This window comes from Petaurus breviceps, unplaced genomic scaffold, assembly GCF_028583685.1.
Source record: "Petaurus breviceps papuanus isolate PSGF00001 unplaced genomic scaffold, PetGlider_PUasm1.0 174, whole genome shotgun sequence".
Lineage (NCBI taxonomy): Eukaryota > Metazoa > Chordata > Mammalia > Diprotodontia > Petauridae > Petaurus > Petaurus breviceps.
In genome coordinates, this window is record NW_027185761.1 from 67,337,824 (window position 1) to 67,358,465 (window position 20,642).

The 20,642-nt window shown below is 40.9% G+C and overlaps 1 protein-coding gene across 1 annotated transcript in view; it reads right to left on the reverse strand.

Moving 5' to 3' along the window:
- Nucleotides 1-20,642, reverse strand: part of CACNA2D3 (calcium voltage-gated channel auxiliary subunit alpha2delta 3) — a 1,089,703-nt gene that overhangs the window by 577,395 nt on the left and 491,666 nt on the right. The window contains exon 9 of the mRNA XM_069084367.1: nucleotides 20,304-20,378. Within this exon, the coding sequence (XP_068940468.1) occupies nucleotides 20,304-20,378 (75 nt within the window). The remainder of the gene's footprint in view (nucleotides 1-20,303; nucleotides 20,379-20,642) is intronic.

Below are 20,642 nucleotides of genomic sequence, written 5' to 3' on the forward strand. Positions count from 1 at the left end.
TAAGCACTTAGCAAAATGCCTGGCACACAGTAAGAGTTTAATAAATACTTGTTGACATGTTGACTACCACAACTCTTGTCCTAAATATTAGGCTTCTCTCTCTCTCTCTCTCTCTCTCTCTCTCTCTCTCTCTCTCTCTCTGTTTGCTTTTTTGGAGGGGAGAAGTAGGGCAATTGGGGTTAAGTGACTTGCTCAAGGTCACACGGCTAGTAAGTGTTAAGTGTGTGAGATTTGAACTCAGGTTCTCCTGACTCCAGGGCTGGTGCTCTACTCACTGAGTCACCTAGCCGCCCCTTAGGCTTCTCTTATTGCAGCTTAAGATCTTCTTAATTGGTGGGGAAGCTGCTTTCTCACATTGTTGATTCACATTGCACTTGCAGTCTACTTAGACTTTCGCATCCTTTTTTCCCATTGTGCAATCTATGCTATGGTATGCTATATCCTGCTATGACCTCTACCCCTTCCCTTGTATTTAAGAAGCTGATTTTCTTTAAGACTTTTATATTTCATCTTACTAGAATCAACCAATGCTCCAAACTTCCAAGATAATTTTTAAAAGCAAATGTTGCCCCCAACCTGTTAGCTAGCTCTCCTTCTTTTGTAAGAAAGATGTCAGGGCAGAGCCGAGATGGTGGAGTAATAGCAGGGACTTGCCTGAGATCTCCCCCAAAACCCCTCCAAATACCTGTGAAAATGACTCTAAAAAAATTCTAGAGCTACAGAATTCACAAAATGAAAGAGTAAAGCAAATCTCCAAGACAACCTAGAAGGTCAACAGTAAGAGTATTTCACACCAGGCTGGGAGAAGAGTATAGTCTGGCATGGACTGTGCCAGCATAGACAGGGCCAGAGCAGACCTCAGGGGCCTGAATCACCGGCAGCTTTAGAGGTTTCCAACTTCTCAACCCACAAACACCAAAGACAGCATAGAAGGTCAGTGGGAAAACTCTGTGGGACCTGGGTGAAAGAGGAGTGTGGTACAGCTGGGTTCTAGCTCCACCCTCAGTGTAGTGGAGGTGGTGGTGGCAGCAGCAGCAGCAGCCCTGGTGATGGTGGCTGCTTTCAGGGCTCTGGGCCCAGAAATGGTGGGGGGCCAAGCAGCTGGTACAAAACCCCAAAAGTGTAGAAAATTACACCCACCCCTGCCCCCACTGGAATGGCATGACAAAGGATTAAAAGCATAAAAAAAACTCAAACTACAGAATCTTACATTGGTGACAAAGAAGATCAAAGCATACAACCAGAAGAAAACAACAAAGTCAAAGCTTCTACATCAAAAGCCTCCAAGAAAAATATGAAGTGCTCATAGGAAATGGAAGAGCTCAAAAAGGATTTTGAAAACCAAGTAAGAGAAGTAGAGGAAAAAATAGGAAGAGAAATGAGAGTCATGCAAGAAATCATGAAAAGCAAGTCAACATCCCTACTGAAGAAAATAACACCTAAAAAATAGACTAACTCAAATGGCAAAAGAAGCTCAAAAAGCCAATGAGGAGAAGAATTCCTTAAAAAGTCAAATTTTCCAGGTGGAAAAAGAATCTCAAGAGCTCAATGAGGAGAATCATTGCTTCAGAATTAGACTGGAGCAAATGGAAGCTAATGACTTTATGAGAAATCAAGATACTATAAAACAAATCCAAACTTGAAAAAAAAATAGAAGGCAATGTGAAATATCTCATTGGAAAAAAACCACTGACCTAGAAAATAGATCCAGGAGAGATAATTTAAAAGTTATTGGACTACCTGAAAGCCATGATCAAAAAAAGAGCCTAGACACTGTCCTTCAAGAAATTATCAAGCAAAATTGCCCTGATATTTTAGAACCAGAGGGCAAAATAGAAATTGAAATAATTCACCAATCACCTCTTGGAAAAGATCCCAAAAAGAAAACTCCTAGGAATATTATAGCTAGGTTCCAGAGTTCTCATATCAAGGAGAAAATATTACAAGCAGCCAAGAAGAAACAATTTGAATATTGTGCAAACGCAGTCAGGATACCATAAGACCTAGTAGCTTCTACATTAAGGGACTGAATGCCTTGGAATTTGATATTCCAGAGGTCAAAGGAGCTAGGATTAAAACCAAGAATCACCTACTCAGCAAAACTGAGTATAATGTTTCAGGGAAAAATATGGTCATTCAACGTAATAGAGGACTTTCAAGCATTCTTGATGAAAAGACCAGAGTTGAATAGAAAATTTGACATTCAGATACAAGAAGCAAGAGAAGCATGAGAAGGTAAACAGGGAAAAGAAATCATAAGGAATAATAATTGTTACTTATGAAACTTTTCTCAGTATGAGGATAGTTGAAGGGAATATATATATATATTTGTATATATATATATATATGTGTGTGTGTGTGTGTGTACATACATATATATGTGTGTATATATATGAACATACATATATGTATATATGTCTATATAGGAGACATTTTCAAGAGAAGCATGAAAAAGTAAATAGGAAAAAGAAATAATAAGGGACTTATTAAAGTTTTAATTTTTTTAAAGCAATCGGGGTTAAGTAACTTGCTCAAGGTTACACGGCCAGTTATTTCTGGGTGTGGTGCTGAGTGTCTGAGCCCGGGATTCGATCTCCAGGTCATCTCGACACTGGAGCCGGTGCTCTTATCGCTGAGCCACCTGGCCACCCTGAAAGTTTTATTCTTTATATTCCTACATGGAAAGCTGGTATTTGTAACTCATGAGACCTTTTCTCAGTATTAGGGTAGTTGTGTATAAGTGTGTGTGTATACAAACATACACATATTATATATGTGTGTACATATATATATATGTATAGATAGAGGGCACAGGGTAAGTTGAATATGAAGGGATGATATCTAAAAACAAACTTAAGATGTGAGAGAAGAATATATTTGGAGAAGAAGGGAAGAGATAGAATGGGGTACATTATCTAACATAAAAGAGGCCAGAAAAAGGTTTCACAATGGAGAGGAAGAGGGGGGAGGTGAGAGGGAATGAGTGAACCTTACTCTCATAGGATTTGGCTTAAGCAGGGAAATAACATACACTCTCAATTGGGTGTCTTAACTCACAGGAAAGTAAGGGGGAAGGAAATAAGGGGGGGGTGATAAAAGGTAGGGCAGATTGGAGGAAGGGGTAGTCAGAAGCCAACAGTTTTGCAAAGAGACGGGGTCAAAGGAGAAAATAGATGAAGTGGGGGGGCGAGATAGGATGGAGGGAAATATACTTAGTCTTTTGCTACATGACTGTTATGGAAGTGTTTTGCGTAACTACACATGTTTAACCTATATTGAATTGCTTGCCTCCTCAATGAGGGTGAGTGGGGAGGGAAGAAGGGAGAGAAGTTGGAACTCAAAATTTTAAAAACAAATGTTAAAAATTGTTATTTACAATCAACTGGGAAATAAGATATACATGCAATAGGGAATCTTGCCCTTTAGGAAAGTAAGGGGGAAGGGGATAAGAAGGGTGGCATGATGGGGGGGGTGGAATGACAGAATGGAGAGCAGACTGGGGTAAAGGGAATCAAGAATCCCTACCATCTTGGGGTGGGGGGGAAGAGAATTTGGAAGCCCAAATTTGGAACTCAAGATCTTGTAGAAATGAATGTTGAAAACTAAGAATTAATTAAAAGAAAATTTTAAAAAGAATAAAAAAGAAAGATGTTTTATTATTTTAAACAAGTCATTTAATAAGATGTCAAGGATCACAATCTTAAGAAAAGTTCTTTGGGATTTTCATGGGAGACTGCCTTCTAAAATGGCATTAATCTCTGAGCCCCAGTTTCAAGGGTTCCATGATTCCACCAGGTCACCGCCCATATACCAATGCTTATGTCTAGTCAAGGGTAGGTAGGTGGCCATACTGAATAGAGTGTCAAGTCTAGCATCAGGAAGACTCATCTTCCTGATTTCTAATTTGGCCTCCACTTCCTAGCTGTGTGACCCTGAGCAAGTCACTTAACCTTGTTTGCCTCAGTTTTCTCATCCATAAAATGAACTAGTGAAGGTAATAGCAAATCACATCAGTGTCTTTTCCAAGAACCCTGCCACGCATGGGGTCACAAAGCTTTGGAAATGACTGAAACGACTGAACAACAATAATAAATGTTGAGACAACATGACTCAATCATTTCAGTAAAAAGTGTGACAGACACTGTCACATGGTTTCTCAAGTCTAGGTAAATAATACCTACCCATTTAGTAACCCCATCAAAAGCTGAAATGAGGTTAGTTTGGCAAGGCCTCTCCTGGGGGAATTCTGCACTGAAGTTTGGGTTTTGTGCAAGACTCCACAGGTAGAAAAGGGAAGAGTGGAGATTCCAACCAGGGTCCTGTGATTCCCAACCTGTGTTTCATTTCCCAGAAATTAACTGACCTTCAGTAGTGAGGCAAAGAAGCCAAGAGTCATAGAGCAGTGGAGAACAGAAGGCATTAGTCGAGAGTTCCAAGGAAATTTGTTCTCCACTAACAGGACTAAAGCCCTTCAACATCACCTCAGGGTTTTCCATTTAAGCCTTTTTGGCAGAATTCTCTTCCCTGCTGGTCTCAGAAACACAGTCTTTGACTCAGTTACACTCACCACTCTTTCAAAATGCTTGACTTTCTATCTGTCTGCTGGCATCTGTCTCACTGTCTCTCAATCTCTGTCTCTCTCTCTGTGTCTACACCTGGACAGTTTTCCCTTCCCCGTCATGACTTTCCCCATTGTAGCTTTGATATCTCACAGGTTGGCATAAGAAATTAGATGGGGATTTGGGGGGAGTTTTACAGAAGCCACTGATGACACATGAAGGCCAGCAGACAACAGAGCACATATAACCAAATACTTAACCCCTATTTAACAATAAGGTACCTGTGTTTCCCCGATAATAAGACACTGTCTTATTATTTTTTTGGACAGAAAAACACCAGAGGGCTTATTTTCAGAGGAGGGCTTATTTTAATGAACATTGACAGCAATTTTAATAAACAGGTAAATGTGAACAAAAAAATGTACTTTTATTCAAAAAGCAAATCACTGGGGAAGAACAGGATGACGCGCTCACTGCTGCAGCTCTGATTGGATGCAGCTCGGAGCGCGGCGTGCGTTTTACCCAGGGGGGGCGGGGAACGGTGCATACAGAGGGTACCATAATGTAGCGTGTAGCTCAGGGGATCACCTTCACTACAGTAGCAATCTCAATAGGGCTTATTTTCGGGGGAGGGCTTATTTTAGAGGAATCTTACACAGTAAGGGGAGGGCTTATTTTCGGGATAGGTCTTATTATCAGGGAAACACAGTACTATAAACATCCCATAAAAGAAAATGAAAAGAAATTCAGACTTCTCTTAGATGAAGGGAGAGTCAAAAACTTTACACAAATTTTCCAATTGCAGGAGTGTTGTGCCATTAACACCAGCAATGTGGAAGACATAACTATCTGTCTCTCTGTCCTTGTATCTATTTCTGTCTCTATGGCTCTGTGTCCCTGTCTTTGTCTCTTTCTCTACCTCTCCTCCTTCTGACTCTCTCTCTGTCTCTCTCCCTCTGTCTCTGTCTCTGTCTCTCTCTCTCATTATCTGTCTCTCTGTCTCTCTCTCTATCTCTGTCTCTCTTTGTCTGTCTCTCTCTCTGTCTGTCTCTCTCTCTGTCTGTCTCTCTGTCTGTCTCTGTCTCTCTGTCTCTGTCTCTCTGTCTCTGTCTCTCTTTCTCTGTCTCATTCTCTCTGTCTCTCTCTCTCTCTCTCCTCCCCCTCCCTTTCTCTTCACACCCAGAGGCATCTGCATTCTGACTAGCTGCTTCCTCTTTGCCCACAGACAAGCTTACCTCTACCTATTCCTCCAAAGAAAGCTTTCTCTTTTGTCCACATTCATGAACAGTATTTTTTGCTCCTGGTCAAGCTTCGCAAACTGGGAGTCAGGAAAGTATTGGTTTTCAAATCATCTTTTAAAGACAAATTCAGTGGGGTTATGGACCTGAGACAAAGATCCTGTATCCATTAGTCTGTCACATCCTTGAGAATGGGGACGACTTTTGCTTTGGTCTTAGTATCCAGTGCTTTGCAAAGTGCCTGGAACACAGTAAGGGTTGAATAAATGCTTGGTTGGTTGAGTAAGGCTGGTGGTGGGGAGTGATGGTGTTTCTCTGGCTCCCAGCAGCTGAGCAGAGGACACATATGCTTGGCATGGACCCTCCACCTCCAGCTGTCATAAAGACATATGAGCTTTGCTACCCCGTTAGTATGTAAGTTCCCCGAAGACAAGGACTGCTTTTTGTCTCATCATTGTGCCCCCTGTGCCCAGCAGAGTGCCTAGCACATAGTAGGCTCTTAATTAATGACTGTTGAATAAATCAGTAAGGAAGCTATGCGCACACCATGGGGAAGCTAGGTAGCATTCAGTGAATAACATGCTGGGCCTGTACTCATCTTCCTGAGCTCAAATCTGGCATCAGACACTTACTGGCTGTGTGACCCTGGGCAAGTCACTTCACCCTGTTTGCCTCCATTTCCTCATCTATAAAATGAGCTGGAGAAGAAAATGGCAAACGATGCCAACATTTTTACCAAGAAAAGCACAAATAGGGTCACAAACCGGTGGACACAACTAAATGACTAAATCACAGGACATACCAGGACATGGCACTTGCTGTCATAAGGACAAGTATATGATCATCGCCCATTTCTTACATTACAGTGCATATGGCAAGCTGCTTTCTGCCACTACTGTCTGATGAAATGGGATCTATTAAACCCGTTCTCGGAAATCTACAGCCAGGGACAGACAGTGGCATTAATGGCCTTGGGAGGAGGGTGTACACTCCGTTTTGTCCCTGACATTTAGATCATCCTTCTTTGATTCAATGATCAAAGCAGAAGAGGAAACCATCCCAAAAGTTAGCACCAGCACGGAGACTCGGTGGGTGCTTGGGCATTTGATGTCCTAGCTAGTTAATTCTCTGATGAGCTTGGTATCAAAACCTAATGAGTGCACACGGAATGAACGGAGGGAGGTATGATGCTGCTTTGGAGCTCCTCAGAGTTCATTTCAGCTGGGTTTGTTGAGAACAGCTGCTTCCTCTCCCCAGAGTAAGGCAATTTGGAGCCTTTGCCATGGGGGGCCTTTGCCATATTTAATCAATCAGTACATTCTTACTAAGTGCTGCCTATCAGTCAAGCACATAGCATGTCCTTGACACTGGGGAGACATAAAAAAATATGAAAAATTCCCCACGCTAAGGAGTTCACATTCTACCAGAAAAGAGAGCATGTAAATGGATCTAGTGTTGGGTACATGCCCAGATTGCCTAAGATGGAGACATCCATGAGGCCATGTCACAGACCTGCGTCTGGTGGGGAGGAACACCAGTCATGGACATTCTGTGTTGGGAAGCATCATCTCAATGACTGAGCAGCTAAAATGGCATTGTCTCTGAAACTACCTGGCCAGGATGGTTTTTCCATAAGGCTGTCTTTCTTCCTGTCTCTATCTCTCCCTGTCTCTGTCTCTGTCTGTTTTCAGGCCATGTATAAGGGTGAAAGATTCATTCATTCCCTGAAGCAGCATACTGCAGTAAGCTGGTGAAAGGTCTGAGGTCCCCCCATACTCCTCCTTGGGCTTTGTAGCCCTCTGAAACAGGGTGGGGGGTAGTCTTCTGCTTGTCCTTTTCAGCTCCAGGTGAGGGAATATACCTGCTGACCTGGAAGCCCAAGCCATGTAGCCCAGGATTCCAAGCTGGAGGTGACCACCAAGCCAGGAGGGAATCCCTGAGAACCTGTACTCCTGGGACAGAAGTCAAAGGGAGACCCTGCACTTGCATCTCAGTGGGACTAATTTAGTGACAGAATTGTGTTAAGCTGTCAATCTAAACCCTCTTACCGAAGACTAAGATGGAGGAATGATGGTCCCCAGGTGTTAAGCAAGGATGTTTATATGTTTATTCCTCATATTTTAGAAACACATTTCCTTTGAAATTTTACTTCTAAGTGCTTTAATGAAACTGGGGTGGGTTTGGACCCCAAATTAGTGGGAACTTCAACAATGTAAAACTTTCTATCCTATAAGGGTGCCTGAGAACCCTGGGCTGGGGGTGAAATATAGTACTCCTGGTCTTTAGGCTATGGGATCCAGGATGATCATTGTTAACATGAAAATATATAAGACACATACAAAGCAAAGCCAAGTCAAGTTTGAACGGGTAGGTGCTCACTGCTGACACTTTCAGGGAAGGCGTCCAAAAGGAGGCAGTCCTCAAATTGAGTTCTGAAGGAAGTCATAGGTACAAAGAGGCAGAGGTGAGACAAGAACAGTCTAGAAGAGAGAACAATTGGGAGTACAAAAATATGGAGATGAAGCATGGAACATGAGGGGGGATTAGCAAGTAGACCAATATGCCTGAGCCTTCGAGGAAATGAAGGAAAGGGGTGAATGATGACCCTGGGGAAGTAGCAAAGGGTTTGCTTAGAGAGTGATGAGAATATTTATTTAAAATATATTGTCTTATTCCCTAGGATTTTTTGAGTCTTTCTTTTAAAACAAATTGCCAAGGAATGAAACTCTTCATGAAAAGAGCATCATAATACTTATTAACAATTGTCCCCAAAAGAGTAGCCTATGGGATAGATGTAAAAGTACATGTCTATCCATTACCTCAGTACCTGACTGTGTGATTTCACCACTACCAATTCCAATTCCTTTGTCCCTATCATTCACTTCTTTACTTTCTCATTCATTTTTTCAGCAAGCATTTCTTTCTTTTTTTTTTTTTTTAAAGCAATCGGGATTAAGTAACTTGCTCAAGGTTACACGGCCAGTTATTTCTGGGTGTGGTGCTGCGTATCTTGAGCCCAGATTTGATCCCCAGGTCATCCTGACACTGGAGCCGGTGCTATTACTCGCTGAGCCACCTGGCCGCCCCTCAGCAAGCATTTCTAAAGTGGTAGGCCCTGGGCATACAGAGACAATGCCAAAGAGAGTCCTGTCCTCAAAGAGATTATATCCACTTAGCAGCAGAAAGGGAGAATGGACAGAGATTAACTAGAGTCGGAAACCTTGTGTTTAATCTCAGCTCTGGCACTTACTGCCTATGTGACTTGGGGAACATTTCTTTACCTTGTTGGGTTCCAGTTTCCCATTTAGAAAAGCGGGAGCTTAGCCTCTAAGATTCATCCCAGCTCTAAATCCAGGTATCTCATGAGCCTATTCAAATGTGTGGCCATATTCTTCTAAATTCCCCCGAGGAGCTCTCTTCTCTAGAAGAGCAAGTACTATGTGGGCTGTGTACAGACCGCATGCTCTCTGTTTTCACTACCGCTTACTGTAATCCATGCATGTCTCTATGGCAGCCTTTTTTCTTCTTATTTGTAGCTTCTAATCTATGTTGTATGGAGGATTTTTTGTGACTGCTTTGATTCAGTGACACTAGCCTCCTGGTCGTTCCATGAACAAGACACTCTCTCTCAGCTCTGGGCATTTTCTCTGGCTATTTGGCTCTGTAAGCATCTCAGAATGGAGGACCCAGCCTGACATTATCAGCTCTGCTTAGGTCTTTAGGCCCTAAAGGGGTTCCCCTCCAGAAGATCATCTCTTTCTTCCTTCTTAAAACAAAATCAAGATGCAGGGAATATTAAGGTAAAAGAAATGAGCAGGTTATGCTACATTACCTGTGACTGGACAAGGACCATGAGGGAGGAGTTGCAGAAAGAGAAGACCTTTCAGAGGGAGCTCTTTAGTCCATAAAGCCCTAAATACAGCTGATAAAATCAGGCCGTGTCCTCTGTTCTGAGATGCTTGCAGGGCCCAATACCTGAGCTACACTGTTTTTCTATCTCTGAAGTAATCTAGCTCCCCATTTCTTACTTTTTAATTTCCTTTTGTAGTTATTGTTCCTAGGTTACTGATGCTTTCCAGCTTACCTTGTTATCTTCCCCATAAGGCTGGAGATGACACTTCCCCACGGCTGCTGTTCCCTCCAGCTGTTGCCCCCCCAACTCTTTCCTCTCAGTCTGTTGTAGAAGGTGTGGGTCCCTTTAAGGATTCCTAGGCATGACTTGAGGTTGACTGCTGGCTGGAATAACTATATTCCTGAATGGCCAATCCTAGGAATAACTATATGCCTGAATGGCCAATCCTAGGACTGCCATTCTCAAAGCCCTATTTGCCCATCGCCGAGAAGACACATTGAACTCTTGTTGCGTCAGCCCAGCAGGCAAAATTTGGAGTAATGGATAGAGAGCAAGCAGAGAGGAAAAGAGCTGGATCTGAATTAGAAGGCCTGTGCTTAGAACAAGATCTACAACTTGCTTCTGGCATGACCTTGGACAAGTCAAGTAACTTCTTTGGGTCTTAATTTTTCTTCTGTAAAGTGGAGGGTTTGGTCTAGATGACCTGTAAGTACACTCAAGTTCTGGAGTTTTGATCAATTAGCTAATCATATTGTAGATAAATGTATTTAGACTGGATATGATGGGAGGATTAAAGGCATGGGGGATTAGAGGCACAGTGGACAGTTCAAATGTTCAAATGCTGCCTCTAACATGTACGATCTTCGACTGGCATGCCACCAATCTTCTCAGTGTTCCAGCCAATGGCTTTGGATGTGAATTTGGAAAGAGAGTTTCCCCTCCATTGGGGGGGAGGGGGGTATGTGTCAACTTCCTCACTGGAATACCTCTATGCCAATGAAGTTTAGATAGATAGTTATAGCTATGGTTGTATACACACATACATATATACATATATGTATACATAGATACATACAGATATATTTGTGCAAATACATATCAATATATATAAATACATAGGTGGATATATACACACATATATGCACATATGTATATATGTAAATACAAATATATTTTCTATGAAATTCTCAAGAGAAAAAGAAGTGCTGTGTTGTCTTAAGAGACCTCTTCCATGACTAAAGGGTTCTGAGTAGAGGTTTAACAAGAATATGGGGAAGGTGTTCTGATTCAGGCATGGATTGGACTTGCGGCGGTTGTCCTCTGTTCTTGAAGAGGACCAAAATGACATCATTAGGGTGGGGTCAAGTCACAGTGCGTCCAACTGTGTTCGACTAGAATCGGAGGTGAGAAGCCTGTGATCCCAGGCCACACGAGACCCTATAGGTCCTCAAGTTTAGCCCTTTGACGGAATCCAAGTTTCATAGAACACATCCCCTTAATAAAAGCATTTGTTCTGTAAAACTTGGACTCAGTCAAAAGGCTGCCCCCAAGAACTTAAAAGGCCGCATGTGGCCTCAAGGCCAAAGGTTCACCACACCATTCTTGGAATCGATAGTCTCCAAAATCCCTTTCAGTTTTTAGATTCACTTTGAAATGTGTCTTTAAAGAAAAAAAAAGAGTGTCATCTCTGGGCCAATGACCTTCCTGAATCTTCTGTTCTTTTAAATCACATGAGATCCTTTAATTTCTATGAAGATTTTGCTTTGTTGTCTTAGGTATTTAATCTCCTTTTTTCCTTCTTTTCTTTTTTCTTTTCTTTCTTTCTTTTCCTTCCCTTTCTTTTCTCTTAGGATGTCTTTTTCCCCAACCTTAAAAACAAAATTGTTTTAAATCCATTTAAAACATCCATGTTTTAAATATAGAATCTGAATTAATAAACCCCTATTTGACCCCACTTTTGGCCTGTGAACCACCTATTAGATCTGAAAATTATATGGACTGTGGTCTCTATAAGGAGAAGGGACAAGGCAGGGAGCAGAAGGGAGGTAAGAAGGCTGGCTGATGCTGCTTTTCTCTGGTTTCATAATTAAGCTGTTAAGAAAGCCACTGATTCTCATGACGCCATTTGGGGTTTGTTTGGATGGATTTCTTACAAAACCAATGAACCTCAGAAACCCACATAAGTCACTGACCTTTTTGCTATTTTGATTTTCCCACATGGGGTCAGAAGACAACCCACATTAACTACTAAAAATATTATGAAAACAGCTTTGGTTCCCCCAAAACAATTTCTTAGTGATCTTGTATTGAAGCTCACCTCCTTCACAAGGCAGAGATGGTGATAGGGAATCATAGATTTGGGAAATTTCCATCAAATATGGACTAATGGAGACTCAATCTGTCAAATTATATTATACATGGACTATTTCAGGAAGGCAGTCAATAAGTGTTTATTATTAGTAGGAAGGGAGCAGATTTTGAGGGGTTTTAAAAGCTAAATAGAGGATTTTCTATTTGATACTAGAGGGAATAAAGAGTCCCTGTGGTTAACTGAGCATGGAAGTTCCATGGTTGGGTTGATGTTTTAGGAAGATCCATCTGGCAATTGAGTAGAGAATGGGCTGGAACATGGAGAGACCTGGGGCAAGGACACTTATCCTTGAATGTTGAAATTGTCCAGGAGTTAGGGGATGAGAGTAGTGATAGGGTTGGAAAGAAGGGAATGCATACGAGAGATGGTGGGAAGGTAGAGTAGGCAACCATTTGGATATATAAGATGAAATAGAATAAAAAGTTGATGATGATACGTAGGTTTCAAGCTTGGGATTTGTAAGAAAGTGGCACCCTAAGGATTAATAGAGGAGTTCAAAAAAGAGAAAGTGAGGGCAGGAATAATGAGGTCTGCTTTGAACAGGTTGAGTTTTAGATGCCAATGAAATATACAGTTAAAGATGTCCAGTTGGCAATGTGATCCTGAAGGTCAGGAAAAAAGCTATGGCTACAAAAATAATTCTAGGGTTCATCTGCATAGAGAGGATTGTTGAATCCATGAGAGCTAATGAAATAAAAAATGAGACAACATAGAGGGAGAAGAGAAGGGGATCAGTGACAGACTCTTGGGAAAAACCCATAATTAGGGACCGTGAGCTAGATGAAGATCCAGCTAGGGAAACTGAGAAGAAGTAAGGCTTATAGGAGGTATTCCAAGAGAGAGCAGTGTCATGAAAACCTAGAAAGGAGAGAGAACTCAGGACAAGGGTGATTGTGTCAAAGGCTGAAGAGATCATGAAGATTAAGGATTGAACAAAAGCCATTAGGTTTGGTAATAATGGAGGGAGTAATTTTAGTTGAATTATGAGGTTGGAAGCCAAATTGTAGAGAATTAAGAAGAGAAAAAGAAAGAAATAGGGTGGTAACTATGAGTGGGAAGGGATGGAACAAGTAAAGCTTTTTTAAGAAATGGGGAGACAGTAATATTTGTAGGAATCAGGGAAGTACCTGGTAGACACAAAGAGATTGAAGATTAGATTAGATTGTAGAGAAAAAAAAATGGGAGAGGGAAATCAGAGAAATCCCTTGTAGGAACTGGTACTTGCACTGTCTTTTTTTTTTTTTGCACTAAATCTTGAAGTGATTCTGCAAGGCAGAACAGAAGAGGGGAGACTGAGAAGCAGAAGGTCTATAGAGAGTATAGAGTACACAGGCTATAGAGTCAAACTAGTTGCCCTGTCCTTGTGCTGGTCAGCCCTTCTACATGGAGGCTAAGAATCTTCCTTTTTTAAAAAATGATGATGAAGTAATCCTTGCCATAGATTCAATTATCATCTCTAGGTAGATGAGTGTAAAGCTCTCCTCTGCCTTGCCCATTTTCCTGAGCCCCAGTTCCTGGATATTGTGTCAATCTCCCAAAATCAGCACCAACAAAAGTAAATTCACAATCTTCCCTCTAAAACATCCTCCTCTCTGAAGTCTCTTTTTCTGTTGAAGGGGAAACATTTCTGTCAATAATTTAGGCTCTTGACTTCAGAATCATTTTTTATTCTTTCTCTCTTCACTCATCATATCCTATCATTTGCCACACATTGTCAATTCCAGCTCTGCATCATTTCTCAGCCATCCATCCACTTATCTATCCCTTGTCAAGAGCTCAAGTCACTGTAGAACTGAGAAAAGGCAGAGATATCGATGTATGCTATTAAGGAAAACTTCCCCCTATTCCTTTCTCTACCCATTGTAGGAATGGCTTCAAAAGAAATGAAAGGTCTCTAATTCTTCCTGGATACTTAACAGACTCAGGAAGTAGCCTGAGTTGGAACATGTTGTTGCATGGTTTAAGAAACTGATGGGAAAGCTGTGATCCAGGAAATATGGAAGGATTTAGTGACTATGATTACAGTGGTTTCTAAGAGTATATTCATATGAGACTGAAATATTAAAATAACAGATCTAGTGAATGTGAGTTTGTAGCCTGGCAATTCAACCTAGATTTGCAATGGACAAAGAGAGGTAGATCTTCATACTGAGAGGCACTGAAGTGAATAGACATTTGTAATTAGCTTAATGAAATCACCTAGTCATCTAGACATCATGTCATGGTAGATCAATCTTGGAACTGTTGAGTAAAGAGGCACACAGAATCACAGGCCTTTCCATGCTTTTATCCTTTTCTGGGATGGATATGTAAATTTGTACATGAGGCTAAGACTTGTGAAATGACTGATACCTTTCACAGAGCATATAACAATATGGAATCAGTAATTATGGAAGATGAAACTCAGTATAGAGAACAATATCTGAAACAAAGATATATGAGCTCTTTTTGGTTTCTGTGCCTTGTGCTTTCTTGTTTTGGGTTTTTTTTAAGCAATTGGGGTCAAGTAACTTGCTCAAGGTGACACGGCCAGGTGTTTCTGGGTGGGTGCTAAGTGTCTGAGCCCAGATTCGATCCCAGGTATCCCAACTCTGGGGCCGGGGCTCTTACTCGCTGTGCTACCTGGCCGCCCCATGTTTTCTTGTTTTGATAGTGTAGTTGGCAAGTATTCAGTTATAAAGAGTTGAGGTGACCCAGACATGGTCCTTTCCATTCTCTTTTCTAATATCCTAATTCAAGGCCCCTTTACCAAACACTGTTTAGTCTTCCTTTAATTGGTTTTCTATTCTACTCTCCATAGGACTTTTCCAAGACTTTTCTCTTCTCAAATCCCCATGAAGTACTCTTCTCCATTCTCTTAGCTGAGGCCCTCACTCCACAGATTATTGAAAAACCGACACTACCTAATGAAAACTCCTGATTCTCCCTTCTGCACATTCCACAACCTGTTGACATCCATCCCCGTCATCTCCTTTTGCTACAATATTTGAGGTGCCCTTTCTCCTTGCCAAGGCCAATCCTTCTCGTGTACCATCTATCCCTTCTCCTCCTGCAGATTGGCCTTAAATACTGCCTCCCCATCATCTTCATTGTCTCCCAGTTTACTACTTTCTACACTTCTGCCTACAAACTTCCCCCTATCCTTAGGAAGCCCTCATTAGACATTGCCATGTCCATTCGTCCTATAACTCTTCTCCCTTACTCAACCAAACTCATTGAAAAAGCTACCATCATGTCACTACTTTCTCTCCTTTCACTCTTTTTAATACCCTGTAATCTGTCTTCTTACTTCATTCAACTGAAATTGCTTTCTATAAAGATACTAATGAGGTCTGAATTCCCATATATAATAGCATCTTCTCATTCCCCATCTTCTTTAATCTCTTTCTGGATCATCTCTTGCACCTGAGTTTGAGGAGGCACTGCCCTCTCTCTGTGCTCTACCAGCTGAATACTAGTCCCTTCTTCATCTTGAGCTCTGTTCCCGCAGGAATAACTGCCTATTAAAGTTTCAGAATGGATGTTCCAGAGGCATATCAACCTCAACATTTCTAAAAAAGAACTCATTGTCTTTCTCCCAAGACCCACCCTTCCTTCCCTATTACCACTGAAAGCCCATCCATCCTTCAGTCACCAGGTTCATGACCTGTTTTCATCATGCCCTGACTCCTCAATCTCCCATACATCTAAACAGCTGACAAATTTTCTTTCTATCTCCACAACATTTTTCACATACAGCATTCCTACTCCACTCCTACAGCCACCATTCTGGTTTAGACCCTTGTCATCACTTACCTGTACTTTCACAATAGTCTCCTGCTTGGTTTCCCTGTTTTAAGCTTCTCCCTGTTACAATCCATCTTTAAGGCAGCTGCCAAAAAGATTTTCAGGGCAGATTCTGTTGCTCAACAAACTCCACCACCTGCCTATTGCATCAAGAATCAACTATATAGTCTTGTGTTGGGCACTTAAAATTCCTTACAACTGTGACTACTTTCTATCTCTCCAGTCTTATTATACTTGCATCCCACCTCACTCTCTTCAATGCAACCGTACTAATCTATTCGCTTCAGTGAAGCACCACCCAGATATGAATTTGGTGTACTGGTGGATCTATGTCAATGATTCAAAGATGGGGATGTACAATCTGCCCCTCCCTGCCTGAGATGTACCATTTCTCATCTCCACACTTTTGTCTTGGCTGTGCCCCATGCCTAGCACTCCTTCTTCATCTCACTTTCCTGATATCCTGAAAGATTCAGTTAAAGTGTCACCTGCTGCTCTTTGTGTGGTGGCCAAGAATTGGAAACTGAGGGGATGCCTGTCAGTTGGGGAATGGCTGAACAAATTGTGGTAGAAAATGGAATGGAATATTATTATTCTATGAGAAATGATGAACAGGTGGACTTCTAAAAAACCTAGAAAAACTTCCATGAACTGCTGCTGAGTGAAGTGAACAAAACCAGTAGAATACTATATACAGTAACAGCAACATTGTGTGATGATCAGCTGTAATTGACTTAGCTCTTCTCAGCAATATAATGATCCAAGAAAATACCCAAAGATTTCAGACTCCACATCCAGAGAAAGAACTGTAGAGTCTGAATGCAGATTAAACTATTATTTTCACTTTCTTTATTTTTTGTAGTTTTTTTCCTCCTTTTACAAACTGTAACTTTTTTTTGGCAAATAGTTTCTTCTTTTACAACATGACTAATATGGAAATATGTTGTCTATGATTGCACATATATGACCTATATCAATGCTTACCTTTTGAAGGGGGGGGAGGAGGGGAAGGAGGGAGAAAATTTGGAACCCAAAATTTTATTTTAAAAATGAACATTAAAAATTGTCTTTACATATAATTAGAATAAAATGCTATTAAAAACATAATGTGTCAGATCCTTCATGAAGCCTTTCCTGGTCTTAAAACTGCTAGTGTTCCCCTTCCCAGAAGGAACTGACATTTACTTTATTAAATTATGTTTTTAGAGGGAGAACATTGTGTTGTGCTCATACTTATAAATGTAAATCTTCTCTCCTCCATAGGACATAAACTCTGTGAGGGTGGAGGTGACTTTCCTTTTGTCTTCATACCCCTGCACTAAGCACAGTGTTGGCACATACTCATTTCTTAATGTGTCCCTGTTGATCAATTATAATAATAGCTTCCTTTCTGATCTCTAATGTGCCATTATTTTTCTACTCTAATTCTTTTTTTTGCTACTTCTAAAGTAATTTTCATAAAGCTCAAGTTTAATTACACCATTTTTCTACATGGAAACCTACAGTGAATTCCCAGTCCCTAGGAATAAAACAGGAAATGATAGATAGATACACACATATATGTATATCTGTGTGTATACATGTATAGAGAGTAAGACATTATTTTATGTATAATATATACATATATAATATATTCCTACATATGCACATGTATGTTCACACATACATGCATACACACATGTAGAAGATCCCACCCAATATAGATTGACAACCATTTTAGTACCCATTTGCTTATTTGCTTGCGATGTGCAAGGATTAAATGCCTTGCTCAAGGTCACAGAGCAAGCCAGAGCAAGAAGTGAACTGGAGTCTTTCTGCCTCAATTGTACTATATTCCCTTATCATTAACATACAAATCGTTCAGAGGCAATTCGACATCCCACCTAGTTTCTCACAATAAAATTTCAAGCTCACATTTGAAAGAGCCAACTGTCCCATTAATGGACACTGCTTCTGGAAGCAGGCTGGACAGTTTTGCCTGTTGGACTCATCTTCTCATTTTCATTTCTCAGATTCCTTTGGTGGACACCTGTCTGAGAGTTTTGGAGGATATCGCATTGTCCTTAATGAGAAAAAAAGCCAGAGTTGTGCTCTGGGCAGCCAAAAAGAAAATCCCCAAAGAAATCCCATAGTAGCTTGTCATTTTTCTTCCCTTCACCTAGAAAATGAATATAGACAAGGAACTTCCCTGAATAGTTTACTCCTTCCCCCAGTATTAGGGTTTGTGTGTGGTTTTCTCCTAAAACTCTAGCCTGAATTTTCATTTGCCTGGGTCTGTTCCTCCTCAACTCACTTTCATTAAATTAGATCCTTTTTTCCTGACTATTTTACTGGTGGGGAAGTAATCATACAACATTCAACAACCAAGAAGAAAGATGCCCAAAGACATTCTTCGTCCTCTCCAATCCTGCAGGATCTCACTTTGCCAAGCTCCATGGCCCTAAGAAATCCCAACTTTGAAGTTCACTTGTTCGTCTCCCCTACAGATTGTGGGTTGAAAGTTACAGGATAGGAAAAATCCCATTGTGCTTGTGACTACAACTCACAGTGGGTGCTATGATGCTACTACCTAATAGAAGACAGTAATGTGTTGTAATCAGTCAAGTGTAGGACTCACTCAGAAAGATCCAGGTTCACAGATGTCACTTTCTGAGTCTCAGTTTCTATATCTTTATAATGGGGATTATTATCCTTGTATCAATGCAGTGAAGTGCACCACTTAAGTATGAGTTTAGTCCAATGGTGGATTTATATAAAACTTAAAAAAATTAAAAAGCCAAGCACCCCACCCCTTTCTGTTCTTCACCTGTCACTCCCTTTTCCTTTGGAAAGGATATCCATCCTATGATTCCCTTCATGTAAAATCCCGGGCTAACACCACAGTACTTTCTGACCATGCCACAGGACCTTGCAGTGGCTTTGACATTAGGATTCACTCACTCATGTTGTCCCTGCATCCAAAGCTCAGCGTAGCAAAGGAAGAAATGGGACAGATATAGGGACCATGGTAGTTGTGTGCAGGAAATTTGAAGCATTGCAGGAACAGCTAAAGATTTCAGGAACAGGATATAGACGAGCCTGGAAGTTTCCATAGCTCAGTCACAGTTATCTAACTGCATTTCAAGAAATCCCAGGATCATTGAAACAAATCATTTAAGTCTATGAATAATGTTCATTTGTCAATGTTTTTCCTAAGGTGTGGTTGAAGTTCAGAACAGAAATGAGGCAATTCCTTCTTCTAACAATTTTTGATAATACACCAGTTCGTACCCCTAGATCTATGTAGATAGAACCTGGGGCCAGACACTATATCCATAATCTTAGTAGAATTTTGCCAGGGAGAAGTGGGGGGAAGAATTTTCCTCTACATAGTTTGTGTCTGCTGCTGAAGAGTGGGCCATCCTACAGCCACCGAGAAAGGGCATTCACAGGTTTTACATATCTTCTGATACAATCAGTGGACTGATAGTCCATGGGTGGCACCACATGGCGACCCTGATATGTACCGTATTCCAAGATTGTTATGTGACAGTCTGTTTCTCTGTGGCTTGAGAAAAGAAACCAGCGTAGCAAGCTAGGTGTGGATGTTTACCACTTCAGCAGCATCAGTAAGCGTGTAAGTAGCATACATCGCTTGTCAGCACCCAAATGTCACCCAACTACATTTCATGTAGTTGCTGTGAGACTTATGGAAGTGAACTTATATGAAGGGCTTTACAAGTTTGGAAGTAATAGGCTGGGAGATATTTATCTGGAAAACAGCATAGAGTCTACTTGATCCAATGATGTCATTATACAGATGGGGGAACTGAGGTTGAGGAGTTTAATGACTTGCCAAACCGGTCACAGGGTAACAAAATGGATTTGAACTGAGGTCTTCCAACTCCTCAAACAGGGTTCTCTCTAGGAAACCACCATTCCTCTTCTATAATGTCAAAAATACCAAAGGCTTGGGTGCTAAATGTGCCCCTATCTCAGCCCAGATTTCCAATTTAGCCTCTTGAGATATCCAAGAGAGGAAGGGTTTTTGTGAATGAAAAGGAAAGTCTTTGGGAAAATTGTATTTCTCCACAGAAATTGATTTCCAGTTATATTTACTGGAACATATGTTTCATATATTTCCTAAAGCAAAGAAGATCTCTCTAGCTTTGGAAGGCTCAGTCCAACTTATTTTCCAATAATGGAATAAAAGAAAGATATATTTAAAGGCTTTAGTTCAAATGGTCTGCTCAGGGGGGCAATGTAACCTGCAGCAAAAAAAAATGAGCCAACATCTTAATTTCAATGACAACATTTCCATAAAATGATTTGAACCAAGCAATTAAATGCTTTGCTCTCTGCAACAGGCAGTAAATCCCCTTTGAATTGGCTACACAGTCATTTATAATTTTTAATTTTAATAAACTAGGATTGAGTTTATTCACCAAAGCTTTGGTAATCAAGTGATATGTGTCAGCACACCATATGATCCCTTCGGCTTCCCTTCCTCTCCTTACCTCTTTGTTGGTCCTATCTGCCTGGACTAAGGTCCCATTCAAGCATGGCTCAACATAATGGAGTTCTTCATTATACTGGAAAGGGAAAAAAAAATCACAGAGGTTACATTTATTTCAGAGCCTTGAAGGAAGCAGTTTTAATTTGACATTTTAGAGTCATATACACATGCACACACACCCAGAAGATAAAACAGTGCAATCACAAGAATCAGTTCATTAAAACTGTGATCTTGCTCTGCTTTGAATAAGTAGTGGTAGTTGCATTTCTTTTCTTCTCTTCTCTTTTCTCTTCTCTTCTCTTCTCTTCTCTTCTCTTCTCTTCTCTTCTCTTCTCTTCTC